Below are 18,122 nucleotides of genomic sequence, written 5' to 3'. Positions count from 1 at the left end.
TTTTCAATACCTCTTTAAAAGAGAGCTGGAAATATGTGGTTCTAAATATACATACACATATATATGCATTTGCAAATATAGTAATAATATAATTACATTGACATGGATCTGATAAATGTACTAGACATTAACATATTATATATACAACAGATGCATATTAAAAATTTTACCTGTTTCTTCAACTGGAAAGTTTTCTTTTAAAACTGTGGACTGTTGGGAATTCCCTGGTGGTCCAGTGGTTAGGACTCAGTGCTCTCAGTGCTCTCACTGCTGAGGGCCTGGGTTCAATTTCTGGTCAGGTAACTAAGATCCCACAAGTGCACGGCGAGGCCAAAAAATGAAATAAATGAAACTATGGAATGTCTTCCCTGAGTCACTTTTGAAGCAGAAATTTGGGATTTGTAGTCTGAAGCCTGTTGTAGCTAGAGAACTATTTATCTATCAAAGTTTCTCTAAGCAGCGTTTTACTACTTGTCTTATGATTGGTTCCTTGGTCTTAAATCATTCTTCTCTGGAGATGCTGCTTTACTTTTATAAGTTGAAAGGTAAATTTGGTGCATGATGACAGTCTGGTGGGTTTTATTTGAGCATGTCATAACCTTTAAAACAACTTTCACTCTGAGTACATAGTGATGCTTATGCTAAAGTCTCAGTAAGCATACTGTCCAGGAAATTTGATTGTTTGCAAGTATCAGAAAACCAACTAAAACTAGCCTAGGCAAAAAAAAAAAAAAAAAAGCTCATGGAACTGAAAAGGCCAAAAGCTGCAGCTTAGGCCCAGCTGGATCCAGGCGCCCAAATCATGGTCAGGAATCTGACTCTTCCTTCCCTGTTAGCTTCCCAATCTCAGACAGACTCTTGCCTCACCTGTAGGAAAGTGGCCAGCAGCAGCCCCAGCACCCTACAAAGTAGCAGTTCCAGGGAAAGAGCCAGCATCTTCATTGGAAGTGGCTTGGATCACGTGGCTTCCCCTGAACCAATCACTGAGGCCAGGGGCCAGGAATGCTCTGATTGGCCAGGCCTGGGTTATGGTCTCACCCCTGGGGTGGAAGGGTCAGAGTTCTATGGTCTCAGGATTGTCAGGGAAAGGGTGTCTTCCCTGAAAAAAAATTAAGGTGCCCATCCAGAAGATGGAAGAAATGGATGCAGGGGAGGCAAAAACAAAGAAGATGTCCATGACATTAGGAAGCATTCCTATTGCCTAAGTGGAGCCTTCCTAACAGGATTTGCCACTAAGGATCTGGGGGGAGGAAAATGATGAATAATCCACTTTTCCATTGGAAAAGTCCCAGGCCAATCTCCAAGGAAGCAGAGTTGCTCATTTCTCTCCTGTGGTGAACTGGTGTGATGAGAAGCTCAGAGTCAGGGCCTTAGTTGTCCATCCCCAAGAAGGGTGGTGTTTCCACATTCCTGGGACCTCTGAATAGGGCCCGTTGTTGACGAGGATGTGGCTTTACTGTACCGGGGGTTGAGAAGCCGGCAACGGAGTGAATGACCAGAGAGCATGGTGCCCTTCAGAACAAAGCCTCTTTCTGGTCAAGCTTTGTCATCTCCTACCTGACCTTGTAGGATTTCCTCTACCCTGTGCTCTTACAGGTCCCGTGGGGACTTACTGATGTGATGAGAACTCCTGAGGCTGGGTGTTTTATATCAAAGGCGATTTCCCGAGACCAGTGAAGTGGAGGGCACGGGGCAGCAGACAGCTTCAGGCTCGGCCTCTGCAGCAGAAACTCACACAAAAGGACCCCTGAGGCTGTGTTGTCACCAGATGTCTACAGGCGATGCAGATGACATCGGGGGAGGTGGAGACGGGAGCGTGGGCTGAACCCTTAGCATCCTGCTGAGACAGAACCCAGACTCGGTCAGGAACCAGGCCGCGTCCTGCTTCCTCTGGCAGACCACACCCTTTGTTACCAAATCAGAACCACGTTGCTCCTTCTCTGAACTTAGTTGATGATCATTCATTCATTCATTCATTCTGTCTCTCTATCTGGCAAGACCGAATTGAAGCAGGCCAAGTCTACGGGTAGCAAAAGCTATTTGCAAAAATCCGGCTGTTTTCTCATTAGATTCTATTTCCCATTTTATGGACTGACCAGGAAGCTGATTAGAACTTGAAAGGAAAGGAAAAACCGTAAGATTGAAGATTTACAAGAAAATGGGAAAATTAGATGGGCCAGATCTCCTTTAACACAGCTGGGAAAAACCCAAACGAATGGCTTTTCTGAACAGCTCAAAGGGACTTAATTCTTTTAAGTTCCAAAACCTAAAAATAATGTATAACTTGGCGGTTCTGTGTTCTAAATGTATAACCCTGATTTCTCACACTGAAGCCCCGTACATGATTTACCCTTTTCTTGGGGACATAGAATTATTACCCGTCTCTGAGTTACGGTGACACCCCGGTAGCTGTTGAGATAAAGGCCATTTGTCCTGGCACCAAGTAGCACCCTCTCCTGGCTTCTGAGATCTACTGGCCATGTTTTCTAGTCTCCATTCTGTCTTTCCAGGTCCATGGCTCCTCCATGCTGCGGTCAGTGTCCCTGCTCGCCACCATCACCCCTACCCCCCAGGCCCTTCCAGACCATGGGAATTAAGCTCCACATCTATGTATGTTAAATTCTTCTGTAAGGAAGCCGGTCTCTTCTCCCTCCTTTATGTATTTACTCACTAATATATCTATGTCAGTATGGATCCATGTATACTGATTTTACACTTTGAATTATAATCCAATACTCATTAAATATTTCTTCGCTCAAATTCTTCCAGCCTTGGCCACTGGGAGCTCTTTCAGATTGCTTGCTCTGTCCTTGAGCATCTCCCCACCTTTTCGTTTTGGGCACTTGCTTACTCTCTGCTGTTACAAGATGCACCAGGCTTAGCATGTGTTTTCCCCATCCCAGCCCCAGAATCAAAGTGCTTTTTATTTACACTCCATTTGCCAACTGTTCAGCTCAGTCAGCGAACACCTACCATGAGTAGTAGGCACTCTGCTGGGTGCCAGCACAGCCAGCAAATGGCTGGTAAATATTTAATGACCAGCTCTCTGGAAAAAGTAAAGTACATGGGTGCATAGCATAAGGTTTACTGATATAAAGAATGTGTAGCACAGTCTTTCCATGTAACAAAATATACAGTACTCTTTCTTGTAAATTCTATATAGCCAGCTGAGTCTCACAGAATGCTTTCATTGACTTTAGGTGAACTCTTGTATCCATAGCCAATTTCTCATTGCAGTTGACGAATGAGAGAGTTCCCAACCTGAGCACTGGTGGGTATTTTTGGATATTTTGGATTTATGAATAATACAAGTGAAAAAAGAAAGACGTTAGAACTTCACATGTTCATCAGTGACATGAGTGACTTTGTTGCTGCATCAGATAATAATTTTTAAATACTGGAAGAACGTTTCCCCAATTTTTTGCTCTATTCATAACATAACGGCTAAGACACAACATGCTTTTGTATAATCTGCATTGTTAACATTTTCTCCATTACCGTCTTAAGTCTAGGCAATCAACAAAACAAACAAACAAACAAAATCAAGCTCTACATGAACCACCATTATTAAACCTATTTATAAAACTTTTTAAAAACCAAGCCCTCATTTATAACATTTCCTGATTTCTATGGTGTAATACGCACTCCACGGTCAATTTCCAGCTCCCAATGACACATCCCTGAATACAGAGAAGGAAAGAGAGGTGTGGTAACACATTACTATGTAACATTTCCAACAGAAACATATAGTAGAGTGAAATAACCTCAAGAGCATAGGTAATAATAAAATAGAGTAAAATAATTAGGAAGGGGTGACTTTTAAGTTTGTATACCAATTGTTTCTGATATAATTTAATTGTAAATTTATGTAAGTTAATTCTTAGTAATGGCTGTGTTTATCAACCAGTTGGCAAAATTCCTGGACATTTAACAATCAGTTCTCATGGGCGGGTACCAGCTGGCCCCAGGACTCCTCTGGTACAGCAGTGAACATACCACAGGTCTTCCCGGATGGAGGCTGGGGTCCTCTGAGCTGCTTCCAGGGCGTGGCATGTACCAGAAAGAATAACACTTCCATAAGACAGTTGTCAGTGTTCCTAGAAAATCCCATTTCTAAGTAGCCCATGTGATGTCTTGTGTTTTTTCACACCATCTAATGTTCATTTCCTTTTTTTAACTTGGAAAATATCCTATCATTCACTAACCAATCGTCTAAGATCCGTTTGTGAGTATGGAAAGCAGGTAATAAATCATGACTTCGAGTAACCTAGAAGTCCTAAGAGCACAGGTATTGGAGTCCAATTGTGTCACCACTTCCTGGGTGTGAGACGTTGGGCAAGTCATTTAACCTCTCTGAGCTTCAGTTTCTTAATCCACACAATGAGGGGTAAAATGCCTCCTGCAAGATTATTCTGGAGATCAGATGAGACCACATGCATTAAGTGCCCAGCACAGACTGTGGCACATCTGAGGCTTCTCTACACAGTGGCTCATAGCCGTTGTATTGTCCACAATTACTTACAAATGGCAGAGCACATAGCAAGCTCTCCAAGGGCAAGGTCTAAGTTTCCACCTTCTCTGCAGGCTCCAGGGCTTCCTGGCAGAATTCATGTGTACTGTAGGCACTCGATGTGCAAACTACTTCGAATTTGTTTTAGGGTCTCCCGTTCAACTTACACTCTTTACAGGGTTAGAAGCAGATATTGGAGAAATAACACATAGAACAAGGAGATAATTTGAAAAAAAAATATAGTGATTTCTTGAGTAAATCATTGACCTGTGTTTATTAAAGCTAATATAAATTCAGCCGTGGATGTGGTCATGGTTAATCCAGGTGGTTGACAACCTGCTTTTTTTTTTTTTCGGTACACGGGCCTCTCACTGTTGTGGCCTCTCCCGTTGCGGAGCACAGGCTCCAGACGTGCAGGTTCAGTGGCCATGTCTCACGGGCCTAGCCACTCTGTGGCATGTGGGATCTTCCCGGACCGGGGCACGAACCCGTGTTCCCTACATCGGCAGGCGGACTCTCAACCACTGCACCACCAGGGAAGCCCCAACCTGCTATTTTAAAGGTAGTATGGAAAAGAAATCAGGAGTATCACATATGCTACCTCAAAAACAAAACAAAAAACCCAACCATGGCAACATACCATATGGTCAGAGAACAGACACAAAGAAAGAGAAAAGGCATTAGCGTGCATTTTTAAACTAAAGTTTCTAAAAACAGACTTGAAGACTTCCCTGGTGACACAGTGGATAAGAATGCACCTGCCAGTGCAGGGGACACAGGTTCGAGCCCTGGTCTGGGAAGATCCCATATGTCGTGGAGGAACTAAGCCCATGCCCCACAACTACTGAGCCTGCGCTCTAGAGCCCAGGTGCCACAACTGCTGAGCCCATGTGCCCCAGCTACTGCAGCCCATGCGCCTAGAGCCCACACTCCGAAACAAGAGAAGCCACCACAAGGAGAAGCCTGCGCAGCACAACAAGAGTAGCCCCCTGCTCGCCGCAACTAAAGAAAGCCTGCACGTAGCAACGAAAACCCAACACAGACAAAAATAAATAGAATGAAATCTAAAATAAATAAATAATAAAAACAAACTTGTTGATAACTGACCTTGACCCCATGCTTCCTGTACAGCCCAGAGCTAGCTTTTAATGTGAGTCTTCTTCTTATGTTTGCTTTTCTCCCTGCCTGTATCCTTGTAGTTGCCAGCAGCAATTTCTGAGAAAACCTTGACCTTCCCTTTGATAAAGCAAGCCGGGAAACTAGAGAAAACCAACTTTAACCATCCAACTAAAGCTACCCTCAACCAACATGCTTCAGAGGAAAAAAAAAAAAAAAAACCTTTATTTTTAAATTTCTAAACCCGAAGAGCTTGGAGTCTCTGCTGCGTTTATACATCTTTGGCTCCTTCCCACTAGGGGCCCTATCGTTCGGGCTCTGTGTGCTGCAAGCAACAGAAACCAGCTCTAGCCAGCCTCAGGGATGGAGCACTTCAGGGTAGCACCCCAGCCAGTGCTCAAAACCAGCTTCCTTATTTTCCCCACCATGTTCACAGCAGCATAGTTATAATAGCCATGAGGTAGAAACCACCCAAGTGCCCATGACGCTTAATGGATAAAAAAAATACAGTCTAAACTGTATGGTGGAATATTATTTAGCCTTAAAAATGAAGGAAGGGCTTCCCTGGTGGCGCAGTGGTTGAGAGTCCGCCTGCCGATGCAGGGGACACGGGTTCATGCCCCAGTCCGGGAGGATCCCGCATGCCGCGGAGCGGCCGGGCCTGTGAGCCATGGCCGCTGAGCCTGCACGTCCGGAGCCTGTGCTCCACAATGAGAGAGGCCACAGCAGTGAGAGGCCCGCCTACCACACACAAAAACTAATAATAAAATAAAAGAAGGAAATTCTGACATGTTACAACATGGATGAACCTTGAGGGCATTATGCTAAGTGAAATACGCCAGTCACAAAAAGACAGGTACCATGTGATTTCACTTATTTGAGGTACTTGGTACTTAGAGTAGTCCAATTCATAGAGACAGAATGTTGGTCACCACAGGCTGGGTGGCGGAGGGAATGGGGAGTTGTTGTCTAATGGTTAATAGAGTTTACGTTTTGCAAGACGAAAAAGTTCTGGAGATCCATCTCACAGAAATGTGACTATACTTAACACCACTGAACTGTATACTTTAAAATGGCTAAGATGATAAATTTTATGTTGCAGGTTATTTACCACAATCTGAAAAATAAATAAACAGCTTCCCTCTCTCCATGTCTGGGCTCCACTCCCTCATGCTGGCTGCATTCTGAAGTCCCACCAGGTCACTCCAGATCCTGGTGTCCAGCCAAGTCTTCTTGGTTCTCCTTGGCTCTGATTGGATCACTTGCCCCACCACTGAACCAATCAGTATGTCCAGGGAGTGTGATTGGTTGATTGCTTAGCCACACCCACAGCAATGGGCCGACAGATTGGGAGGGAGATTCCTGGAATTTCCAGAAGAGCCAGGTGGGTTGCGGCCTGTCCACTACGGCAGTGAACCACTTGAGGCATGAGATATGACCACTCCCTTCAGCACCCTGGCAGTTAGTGGGCAGTGAGGCACATCTACCTGAGCATCCCAGCACAAAAGGGAATTCCTCCACACTACCCGTGGTCTCTCGATTTGTCTTCTATCAGGCGGGGGTAAAACATATTCAAATTTCCCCCTTCCCACCTTCAGCCCTTTCATTCGATAAATCTTTATTAAATCGATGAGGAAAGGTTGTAGGAATGATTGAGGCAAGACAGCCCCAGAGGAGAGGACGGGAAGGGATCGGATGGATGGAGAAGTGAGTGCAAGGCAGGAGCAGGACACCTCAGCTTCTGAAAGGAGAGAAAGGAAGAAAGCTTAGGTGGAGACCAAGGTGCCCACAGTGGAGAGAAATTTGAATCTTCACATAAGGTAACAGAGTTCTGGAACACTGCCAAGTCCGTTCCTGAAACAGGTTTCAACGGGGCCAGTGTCATCATAAATGCTGGGCCAGGTGTCGCCAGGCAATTGGAGTTTGATTTTCCCGAACAGTGTTCTCCCTGACTCCAAAAAAGTCTTCAGGGGAATTCACCGGATTCTTGACTTGGCTGGGAAAGACTGTAGCTAAAAGACTGGTTTGGGAACCTGAGTGAGTGGAGAACCTTCCTCTTGAATACAATCCAGCTGGAGCTATAGGAAGTTCTGTCTGCCAGTGCTCCTATTTAGGAAGCATTCTGTCCTGTTTCTCATTATGTGTCTGCAGTCTGCAGAAAGAGAAACGTGACCGCCACAGGCGGCAAACCTTTGAACTTAGCTTCTTCCTTGAAAAGTGTGTTTTTTTCTGCCAAGCGACTGGGGGTGGGGTTGGGGCAGAGAAGGAAGAGAGAGACAGAGAGGGAAAGAGCTTTCCAGAACCCCAGTCCCACCACCCTCTCCACCACCACCTGAGCTTGGTGAAGTCCTTAACCTCTCCAAGCCTCATTTGTAAGCTAGGAATAAGGAGAGCTCCTCCCCTTCAGGGCTATCGCGAGAAATCGGTGAGTAATTACAATAAATGGTAGCATTCACGATGTCACGGTTTAACCACTAGGCTCGGGGAGGGATGGCCACAACAGCATTAACCAAGACAAAGCCAGGTGTCAGCACCTCTCAGCATTTGCTTCTCCTGGTGTAGATGGATTTTGATGTGCTCTCTAATGAAAGTAGCTACAGACATCTTCCGTCGGGTCAGATGAAAAAAGGTTCCCTCGATAGATATTTATGGAGCGTCTGGCAAGAATCAGATGTGGCAGATGTTGAGGATCACAGGCTAATGAGCCAGCTGGGTTTCGAGCCAGTTGGGGTGCCTGCCACCCCAGAGCTCTCGGCCTCGGGGAACAGGTGGAATGGGAGTGCCAGTGAGACACACAGTGTGGATGTGTGTGTCCTGGAGAGCTGGGCTTGAATCTCGGAGATGTGTTCATTCATTCTTTCAACCAGTATTTAAGGACCTACTGTGTATGTGCCAAGGGTTTATTCTAGGAGCTGAGGATACGGTGCTGAGCAAGGTAGACAAAAAGCTGTCAGCCTCTCAGAGCTCAGAGGTGGCGTTGTACCAGCTCAGACGCTCACTGCCAAATCTGTGGTTCTGGGAAAGTCACTAGGTCTTGCTCAGCCTCGGGCTCATCACAGAGCATCAGGGGTATTAAATGAGGTAATGCATGTGAATCTCTTGACTGGGTGCCTGGCACGAAGGCTGCACCCAATAAATGGTGGTGTGATAGTGTGCAAGGTGACCCATGGTGGGGACCGCCATCCCAAATTTGGGGAGAGTCTGGGAGGGCTTCCTGGGAGAAGTGACTTATACGCCAAAATCTAGGGCAGCAATTATGTCGCCGGGACAGAAAGGTGAAGACCACCCCAGCTGCTCGTAACCTCCCCTGACCCTCTTGTCTGCCCCTGCAGGTCTCCTTCCCATGGGTGAGGGGCCCAGCACCTTGGCCAAGGCCACAGCCACCTTGGGCCACCCAGCAACTGAACCAGTCACCCTCACCACCACAGACCCCCTTCTACCCGGGCATCTGGCCAGCGCCAGTGCAGAGGAGCTGGTCGCAGGGGTCCCCCGAGCCCCCCATGGTCCCACCAGCCTCCCACAGGCGGCCCGTGAGTGCCAGCGAGAAGATGTTCTCCTTCGAGGTGGACACAGCCGCTCACAGCGTTCCCATCATCAGGCAAGGTACTCATGGGTGCTTCCTTGGTGGATTAGGGGAGGGGCTTTTGCTAGGAGGATGGGTCTCAGTTTCTGCTTTCCCTTTTTTTTTTTAAATTTTTATTGAGGTGCAGTTGATTTACAGTGTTGTGTTAGTTTCAGGTATGCAGCACACCGAATCTGTTCAACATATACATGTATCCACTCTTTTTTAGATTCTTTTCCCATATAGATCATTACAGAGTATTGAGGAGAGTTCCCTGTGCTATCCAGTAGGTCGTCCTTAGTTATCTCCTTTATTTATAGTATTGTGTATGTCAATCCCTCTCTTCCAATTTATCCCTCCCCCCTCTTATTCCCGGTAACCATAAGTTTATTTTCTACATCTGTAACTCTATCTCTGTTTTGTAGATAAGTTCATTTGTACCTTTTTTAAGATTCCACATATAAGCAATATGGTATGATATTTGTCTTTCTCTGGCTTTTGCTTATGTTCTCTGGTTCTGAAGTAGAACATAATCAAATGTGAAAAAATTGGGGAAAGCAGAAAGTTAGAAAACAGTAAAAGATAAGCTGTCACCCTTATCACCAGAATTCTCCCTGTTGACTTTTTGGTACAAACTCCTCCAAGACTGTGCTCTGCCCATCTGCACACGTCAGTACCTCTGTGGTGAGTGTGTGTGTGTGTGTGTGTGTGTGTGTGTGTTTTTACATATATATGAATATATATGAATTTGTATCAGAATCTAAATTTATATACTTCAACTCAGATGTACAGACATATTGGTAACTGAAATCCCTCTTGCCTTAGGAGGTTTTTAAATATTTTATTACCATTTTACAGGTAAGAGGAGACTGAGGCTTATGGAGAAAATTACTTCTCCGGAGGTTATGTATTCAATCTAATCTAAAATAACGCTTTTCAGTCAAATTTAAGGCTGGTTATCTCAGTGACTGTCACTCACAGCCTGGTCACTTTGGGGACACACAGCCATCAGGGTTTCCTTCTCCCCCCCTCCCCCCCAGAAGGCCTCATGGCACTTGGGGAGGAGACTTCCTGTCTGTCACCATCCTCTTGGCCTTGCCAGGCTTACTGGCAGAGTAGCTGGGTCGACTTAGTCCCTGGCATGATTCCCAGGTTTCTTCTGTGGCCACTGGTGTGAAGGTCCCATTCTCTGTTTTCTGTGTCCCAGCCCCAGACCCCTCTGAGACCCCAGGTCTCTCGATGCCTCCACACCCTTCCCTGGTCTCACTCAGGACCACTCACCTAGTCACTTCCCTCAGCCATTCAAATAATAGTTATTATTCTGAAATAAACAGACTAAGGAGCAAATGAAAGGTATCTCTGCTGTTTACATCATCATCATCATCATCTAAGGAACGCTCATGTACCAACCACCCAAGTTAAGAAATTACTCAGCCATTTCCCCCCAGCATTTTTTTTTAATTTAATTTTATTTATTTCTTTATTTATGGCTGTGTTGGGTCTTCACTTCTGTGCGAGGGCTTTCTCCAGCTGCGGCGAGCAGGGGCCACTCTTCATCGCGGTGCGCGGGCCTCTAACCATCGCGGCCTCTCTTGTTGCGGAGCACAAGTTCCAGCCGCGCAGGCTCAGTAGTTGTGGCTCACGGGTCCAGCTGCTCCGTGGCATGTGGGATCTTCCCAGACCAGGGTTCAAACCTGTGTCCCCTGCATTGGCAGGCAGACTCTCAACCACTGCGCCACCAGGGAAGCCTCCCCCCCAGCATTTTAATGTGAAAACGTTCAAACATACAGCAAAGCAAAAAGAATTTTACAGAGACAGCTCTCCTCCTAATTCTACCGCTAACACTTTGCTGTACTCTTTATTACATTTCTGTCTACCCATCCTTCTTGTCCTGCATTAATCCATCTTATTTTTTGGATGCATTTCAAAATAAATAGCACACATCTGTAGTCCTCCCCCTAAATGTTTTAGCACATATACCATTAACTAGAACTCAACATGTTTTGTCTCCTTCATGTAAAATGAACACAGAATGTGTATTAGTTATCATGAATGCATAACGAATTCTCCCCAAACGTAGTAGCCTAAAGCAAAATCAAACATGTGTTATCATCTATACGGTTTCTGTGGGGTCAGGAATTTGGCAGCAGCTTAGCAGGACGGCTGTGGCTCAGGGTTCCTCGTAAGGCTGCAGTCATCTGAAGGCTTGACCTGGGCCAGAGGATCCACTTCGAACACGGCTGCTCACATGGGTGTCAGCAGGAGGCCCCGGTTCCTCACCACATGGGCCTCCCCAGAGAGTGGCTCGAGCGTTCTCATGACACGGCAGCTGCTCCTCCTGAGCAAGTGATCCTGGAGGACAAGATGGAAATGGCAACACCTCTTGTGACTAAGCCTCAGAAGTCATGCTCTGTCATTGTTGCAATATCCTGATGGTTACCCAGGGCGTCACCCTCCAGTGTGGGAGAAGACTACACCCGGGCCTGAAGACCAGGAGGCGGGGATTGTCAGCAGTCATCTTGGAGGCCGGCTACCACAGCCTGCCCTCGGGTCCTCAATGATTCACACTCCTCCTCCTCTCTCCCGAGGCCCCCCAAAATCTCACCCCAGTAACAGCATCGGCTCAAATTCCAGAATCTCGTCTAAATCAAGTCCAGGTACAGATGGGGCTCATGGGTGTAGTACGTTACGTTCAGCTCATCAAGTACTACTTCCAGAAATCTGAAGACCTCTGAACAAAGGGTCTGTCCCTCACACACCCAGCACATATTGGTGGGACAGACATAGCATCACTGCTACATACACTCCTCTTGTTCCAAAAGAAGAAAAACAGGAAACACACAGGAGTCCCTGGCCCAAAGCAGTTCTGAAGTCCAGCTGGGAAAATATCGGCAGTTCCTTGACTGGGCTTCAGTCCAACTCTTGCCCAGAAATGACTTTCCAGGGCTCTTGGCTCTGCCCCTGGTCCGTGAGTTCCGCCTTCTGAGTCGTCCTCCCTTTCCTAAGAAAGGTGTCCCATGGATGTGGCTGCATAGTTTTATAGCCTGCTTCCTCCCTGTAGAAGCTTGGGGGTCCAGACGCTTCTTTGACTTTTGTGGGTCTCTGTCAGTCTGAGTTGGCAGTGCTTCTTATTGGGGTTCATCCTATCAGGCAAAAACCACGCCCACAGACTTTTTTGTCACAAGCCCTTCCACCATGGGCTTCTGCAAAGACTGACAAAGGACAGAAGCTTCTTAGAAGCCCAGTTCTTTGACCGAAGGGTTCTCTTGGACACTGCCCTGGATCTGTATTCTTAACAAAGGATTTTACAACCGCACCCTCAGCTTCTTCTCTGGACTGTGTTTTCTTGAGAGTGCCCTTGATTTGATCTTTGCCCAGAACCTGTTTCTTACATTTCATTTGCCACCTGGAGAGGCAGGGAATTTTCAAGCCCAGAACATTGCCCTGATTTAACAGCCCTTCCTTTAACTGTCTCTCCCCCTCACATTTCACTATAAGTAGCAAGAAGTAACCAGGCAGCACCTTCCAAGACTCTGTCTGGGACTCTCTTTAGCTTGACCACTCAGCCTCATCACAAACATTTTCTACCTTCCTCATGACCACAGGCAACGTGTTAGGAAACCTTCTGCCACCACCTAACAAGGATCCCTTAACCCCAGTAACATTTTCCTCACTTTCCTGGAACCCTTCCCTCACTGCCTCCTCAAAGGCCATCAGAGCTTCTACTAAGACTATTCAGGCTTTCTCAAAGACTCTTGGCCAAAGTCCTCCAGCTTCTGGCCACTGTTCCATCCCAAACCACTCCACATCGTAGGGTTTTTGTTAAATTTTCCACCACTCCTGGTGCCCAAACCTGTATTTGCTACTTATTGTTGCATAACAAATTACTGCAGGATGTAATGGCCTAAAACAACAGTAAACATTTATTATCTCCTAGTTTCTCTGAGTCAGGAAGTTGGGAATGGCTTAGCTGGGGGATTCTTGCTCAGGCTTGTCCATGAGGTGGCAGTAATGGTGATGGCTGGGCTGTGGTCCTCTGGGGGCTTGTCTGGGGCTGGAGGACCCACCTCTAGGATGGTTCACTCACATGGATTTTGGTAAGAGGCCTCAGTTCTTCACTAAGTGCACCTCTCCATACGTTGCTTGAGCATCCTCAAGCTGCCAGCTCCTCCAGACAAGTGGTCCTAGAGAGTGAGGCAGAAGCTGCAATATCTTTTATGATCTAACCTCAGGAATCAAACTGTGTCATTTCTGCAATATCCTTGGTTACATAGAGAAGCTTTGTTACGGACTGAATTGCATTCCCCCAAAATGCATATGCTGAGGCCTCAATCCGAATATCGCAGAATGTGACCATATTTGGAGATAGTGTATTGAAATAGATGAGTAAGTTCAAATGAGATGATTGGGTGGGCCCTAATCCAAGGGCTGGTGTCCTTGTAAGAAGAGAGAGAGAGACGCCAGGGATGCACGTGCACAGAGAAAAGGGCATGTGAGGACACAGCAGGAAGGTGGCCGTCTGCAAGCCAAGGAGAGAGGCCTAACCCTGCCCACACCTTGATCTTGGACTTCCAGCCTCCAGAACTGTGAGAAAATGAATTTCTTTTGTTAAGACCTCCTGTGGTGTTTTGTTATGGCAGCCCCAGCTAACTAATATAAAGTCCATCCAGTATTGGAGAGGATGATGCAAGGGTCTGAATACCAGGAGACAAGAATCAGTGGGGCCATCTTGGAGACTGGCTACCACACCCTGAAAGGTGTAGATCTTGAATGTGCTCACTGAGTTTTGCCAGTCGTGCACAACTATGTAACCCAAATTCCTATCAAGATATAGAACATTACCATCACCCCAGAAAGTTCCCTCATGTCCCTCCCCAGTCAATTCCCAGCCCCAGGCCCCAGAGGCACCCACTCTTCTGAATTCTTTTCCCGCCATGGATTAGATATTCCTGTTCTAGAATCTCAAGTACACAGAACCATGTAGTACATGTTCCTTTGTGGAAGGCTTTTTTCACTCAGCATAGTATTTCTGAGATTCATTCATTTTGTTGTATGCATCATGTTCTGTCTTATGAACATATATACAGGGTTTTTGGGGTTTTTTTTTAATGTGTCCTTTGGACACATGGCACATGGGCTGTTTCTTTTCTTTTTTTCACTCCGCCATTTAAATTTTTCCACTGTAATCACCGGTTTCTCCAGTGCCATGCTGAACTTGGGGCTTCTCTGAAGGACTTGGATTCCCCCTGGAGAAATGAAGGATGAGTCGTATGACTTAGAGTCCCTCACATCTACTTGGGCTCTATCTCCTCAGCCTCTCAGCCAGGTCTCATGTTTCCAAACGTTTGCCCTCGTTCCCCTGACACTCTCGCCATCCTCAGAAAAGGACTTTCATCTTCCCGTGTCATGGGGAGTTCCTTTGTGTCTGGGCCTCTCTACTCCACGCTTCAGAGAAAACTCTGTGCTCCAGTCCTCCATGCTGTCTCTTGACAGAAAACACCTCTTTTTAAGGGTTCCGAGAAAGCTCTTTCCTCTCTTAGCAAAGCTGGGCTCTTCCAATTAAATTGGTTTACTGTTAGACTGTCACCTTGCTTTAGACTTGAAAAATTCTATTTGAAAACCCAAAGCCAAGGATTTATTTACTGCAGATCAGGTCAGGGTTTCTCAATCTTGGCACAGTGACATGTGGGGCCGGATAACTCCTTGTTGTAGGATCTGTCCTGTCCACTGTAGAAAGTTTAGCAGCATCCCTGACTCCTACCCACCAGAGATACCAGTAGCAACACCCCCCCCACAACTGTGGTTCTCAAAAATGTCTCCAGACATTGTCAAAAATGAAAACGTCATTTTGCCTGGGGGAAAACTCACCCTGTTCTAGTTAATACTCATCCTTCCTATACCACAAGGCAATAAAACGTCAGCTCCAAGGCCAAATCTTAATGGCAAGAGCTCATGGGAGGTGGGGAAGAATTACTGAGAAAAGAAAATATGTGGAGTGACTTATTAAAATAGCATCTTGATTCATATATATATATATTTTTTTTTCCCAATAATAGGATCATATGGACCTAACATAGGTAACCTTTTTTTTTCTTTTTTTGGCCGTGCCGCTCAGCTTGCAGGATCTTTGTTCCCCAGCCAGGGATGGAACCTGTGCCCCCTGCAGTGGAAGCACAGAATCCTAATCACTGGACTGCCAAGGAATTCCCTACCTGATTTTTAAAATTCAATAATATGTCATAAACATCTTCCCACTTCAATACATTGACTACATAGTGGTTAAAAGCATAGGCTCTGAATCCAACAAACTTAGGCTCATCCCTTGACTCTACCACTTACCAGCTGTGTGTCCTTGAGCAGGTGACTTGACGTCTCTGTGCCTCATATCTCTCACGTATAAAATGGAGATGGGAATAATAATGCCTATCTCACTGGGTTGTTATGAAGACGAAATCGTATCCTGCCTGTAAGTGCTGAGCACAGCGCCTGGTGCATAGCGAACATTCAGTAAATATTAAAATATTTAATATTTTATTATTTAAATTTTAAATTTTACAATCTTAATAATTTAAATATTTTAAAATTTTAATATTTAAATTTTAAATATTAAAATTTAAAAATTAAGTTACTACCTAACCATGATTGTTATTTAACTTTTATTTACAACTTACAATGTCTGAAAGACACAGTTAAGGTGCACACATACTGCCCCTGCTGCAGACTGGTGATTATTGGAGCGCACCAGGACAGCTGGGGGTTGTTAAAATATTAAAGTAACTTCCCTGCCTTTTGGCCAACAGCTCATGCCCGAAAATTCTTAAAGTGCCTGCGTCCCCATATCCGCCGTCCCACCGCCCCAGCCCTCCCGCCTCTCCCTGGGGCTTCTCCCACTGGGACCTCCGAAGGATCCAGCATCTAGAGTTAAGCCGGTTTGGTCATACATGGCCCTTAGGTTCTTTCTGATAAATAACAGTAGCCGGTAAAGAAGTTTGGGGCAGGTGAGGGGTAACTGCTCCTGCAGCTCCCTGCCTGGGTGTAAGGAAAGCAAGTCTCAGAGCAAATTCTAGCCCCACAAAGACTTTGAGTAAACACACCTTCCCCAGTAAAGGGACCCCATCGATCAGCCTGTTCTGTAAGTTTGATGAAGTCCCCGCTCCGGCCATCATCTTGCAGGGAAGCGTCCCTCAAGACAGCCACGACACGGTCGTAGAGGCAGCCGGAGTCACCCCTAGAGATGGCATCAGATGCCAGAACTCTAAGCTGAGACTGGACAGGGGCCCAGTTAGGGTCAGACCCCGAGGCCCTCCCTGGGGACACAGGCCAGGCAGTACCTTCCTCCAGTGGGAGCCGATTTCTTGAGGAATCTGAAAACAGATGAAATCTTCCTCCTGAAAACTCAGTTTCCAAATTGAGATACACAATCAGTGTCAAATAAACCCCAGATTTCAAAGGCTTCATGCCTCGAAGAAAAAGAATATAAAATATCTCCATATTTTTTGTCGATCACGTGTTGAAATGATGTTTTTTTAAATATGTTGGGTTAAATAAAATTGATCATTAAAAATTCCTCTCTTCTTTTTACCTTTTTAACGTGACTACGAGAAAATTGAAAATTGCATTCTGTAGCTCCCTTATTTCTCTATCAGGCACTGCTGCTATAGTCAGTTAGGACTTTGCTGCTCAGGATCCAAGAGAGTCAGATGGGGGCAGTGAGCTTCAAATAAAAGTTTTCTAATCATGGACCTAGTTGGGAGGTGGAGGGAGAGAAAATGGGCAGCTGCTGAAGTTCCAGGCCCTTGTGTTCCTCGTGCCCCAGGAAACACTGTGGCCAGGGCTGCTCATTCAACACGCAAGGCTGTGCATTCTCTGGGCACCACAGGCCATCAGCTATGTCCACTAGAGGTTCTGGGGTCCACAAAGAGGTTTGAGACCTGGCTGGGGGGGCAGGAATCTTTGACTCTAAAATGCATAAATAAAAAATGCAGAAGTAAAATGAATAAATGATGAATGTCCACAAACATGACAGTGCGTGCTTCATTCATCATTAATGTTAATACTCATTAAAGTTTCATCACCACTGAAAACAAATTGTTCAGTTTCTCACTTCACAAGAAGATAAGAATGTGCAGTGACTGTCCAGAAACCATAGTCAGTTGGAAATTTAAAATACGCTGCTTGGGCCCAAGTGGTCTCACAAGTAGAATTATAGAAATCTTTACAAACATTTCTACACCAATAAAAAAAAATGTATTCAGTGTTGATGTGAGTGAATTGCGAGATGTCTGATTTGATACAGAGTGGGACCCCCAAACACAATGCCATACTCCCCAAAAGTCATATAAGCAGGCCTTGTAATATTGGGGTAAATAAGAAAACAATTAGGAAAGCTTAAATGTCTATCAAGTGGATCCTAGTTAAACACGTTTGGCACACTTGGACAATGGACCACAATGCTACCCTTGAAAAGAACCCAGTACAGCCTCAAATACTGACATGGGAAAATGTTTTTGATATTGTTAGCTGAAAAGTAAGCTGGATAAGAATCTCTGACATGTAAATGCATTTTTGTTTTTTGAAAAGATATGACTGCAATAAAAAATATATAGCTAATGTTTAGTGCTAAATGATCTACATGAGGGGTCAGCAAACTTTTCCTGTAAAGAGCCAGATAGTAAATACTTTAGGATTTGTGGGTCACATGGTCTGTGCTGCAACTACTCAGCTCTGCCTTTGTAGCTGGGAAGCAGCCATAAAGAATATGTAAATGAATCACTGTGGCTGTGTTGCAATAAAACTTTATTTACAAAAATAGGCAGAAGGCCAGATTTGGCCGCAGGGCCATAGTTTGCCAACCCCTGCTCTATATCATTATTCTATTTAATCTCCAGATAGCCCTTTATAGCAGAGACTATCAGTGATCCTAAATTATGTATG

The 18,122-nt window shown here is 45.5% G+C and overlaps 1 protein-coding gene across 1 annotated transcript in view; it reads left to right on the top strand.

The window, feature by feature from the left end:
• LOC309807970 (forkhead-associated domain-containing protein 1-like) overlaps positions 1-18,122 on the top strand; it is a gene marked incomplete at both ends in the record, with an annotated part of 79,328 nt that overhangs the window by 26,689 nt on the left and 34,517 nt on the right. The window contains one exon of the mRNA XM_082627981.1: positions 8,959-9,229. Within this exon, the coding sequence (XP_082484107.1) occupies positions 8,959-9,229 (271 nt within the window). The remainder of the gene's footprint in view (positions 1-8,958; positions 9,230-18,122) is intronic.

This window comes from Mesoplodon mirus, assembly GCF_964341445.2.
Source record: "Mesoplodon mirus genome assembly, chromosome: 7".
Taxonomy (NCBI): domain Eukaryota; kingdom Metazoa; phylum Chordata; class Mammalia; order Artiodactyla; family Ziphiidae; genus Mesoplodon; species Mesoplodon mirus.
This window is presented reverse-complemented; position numbering and strand designations above follow the sequence as displayed.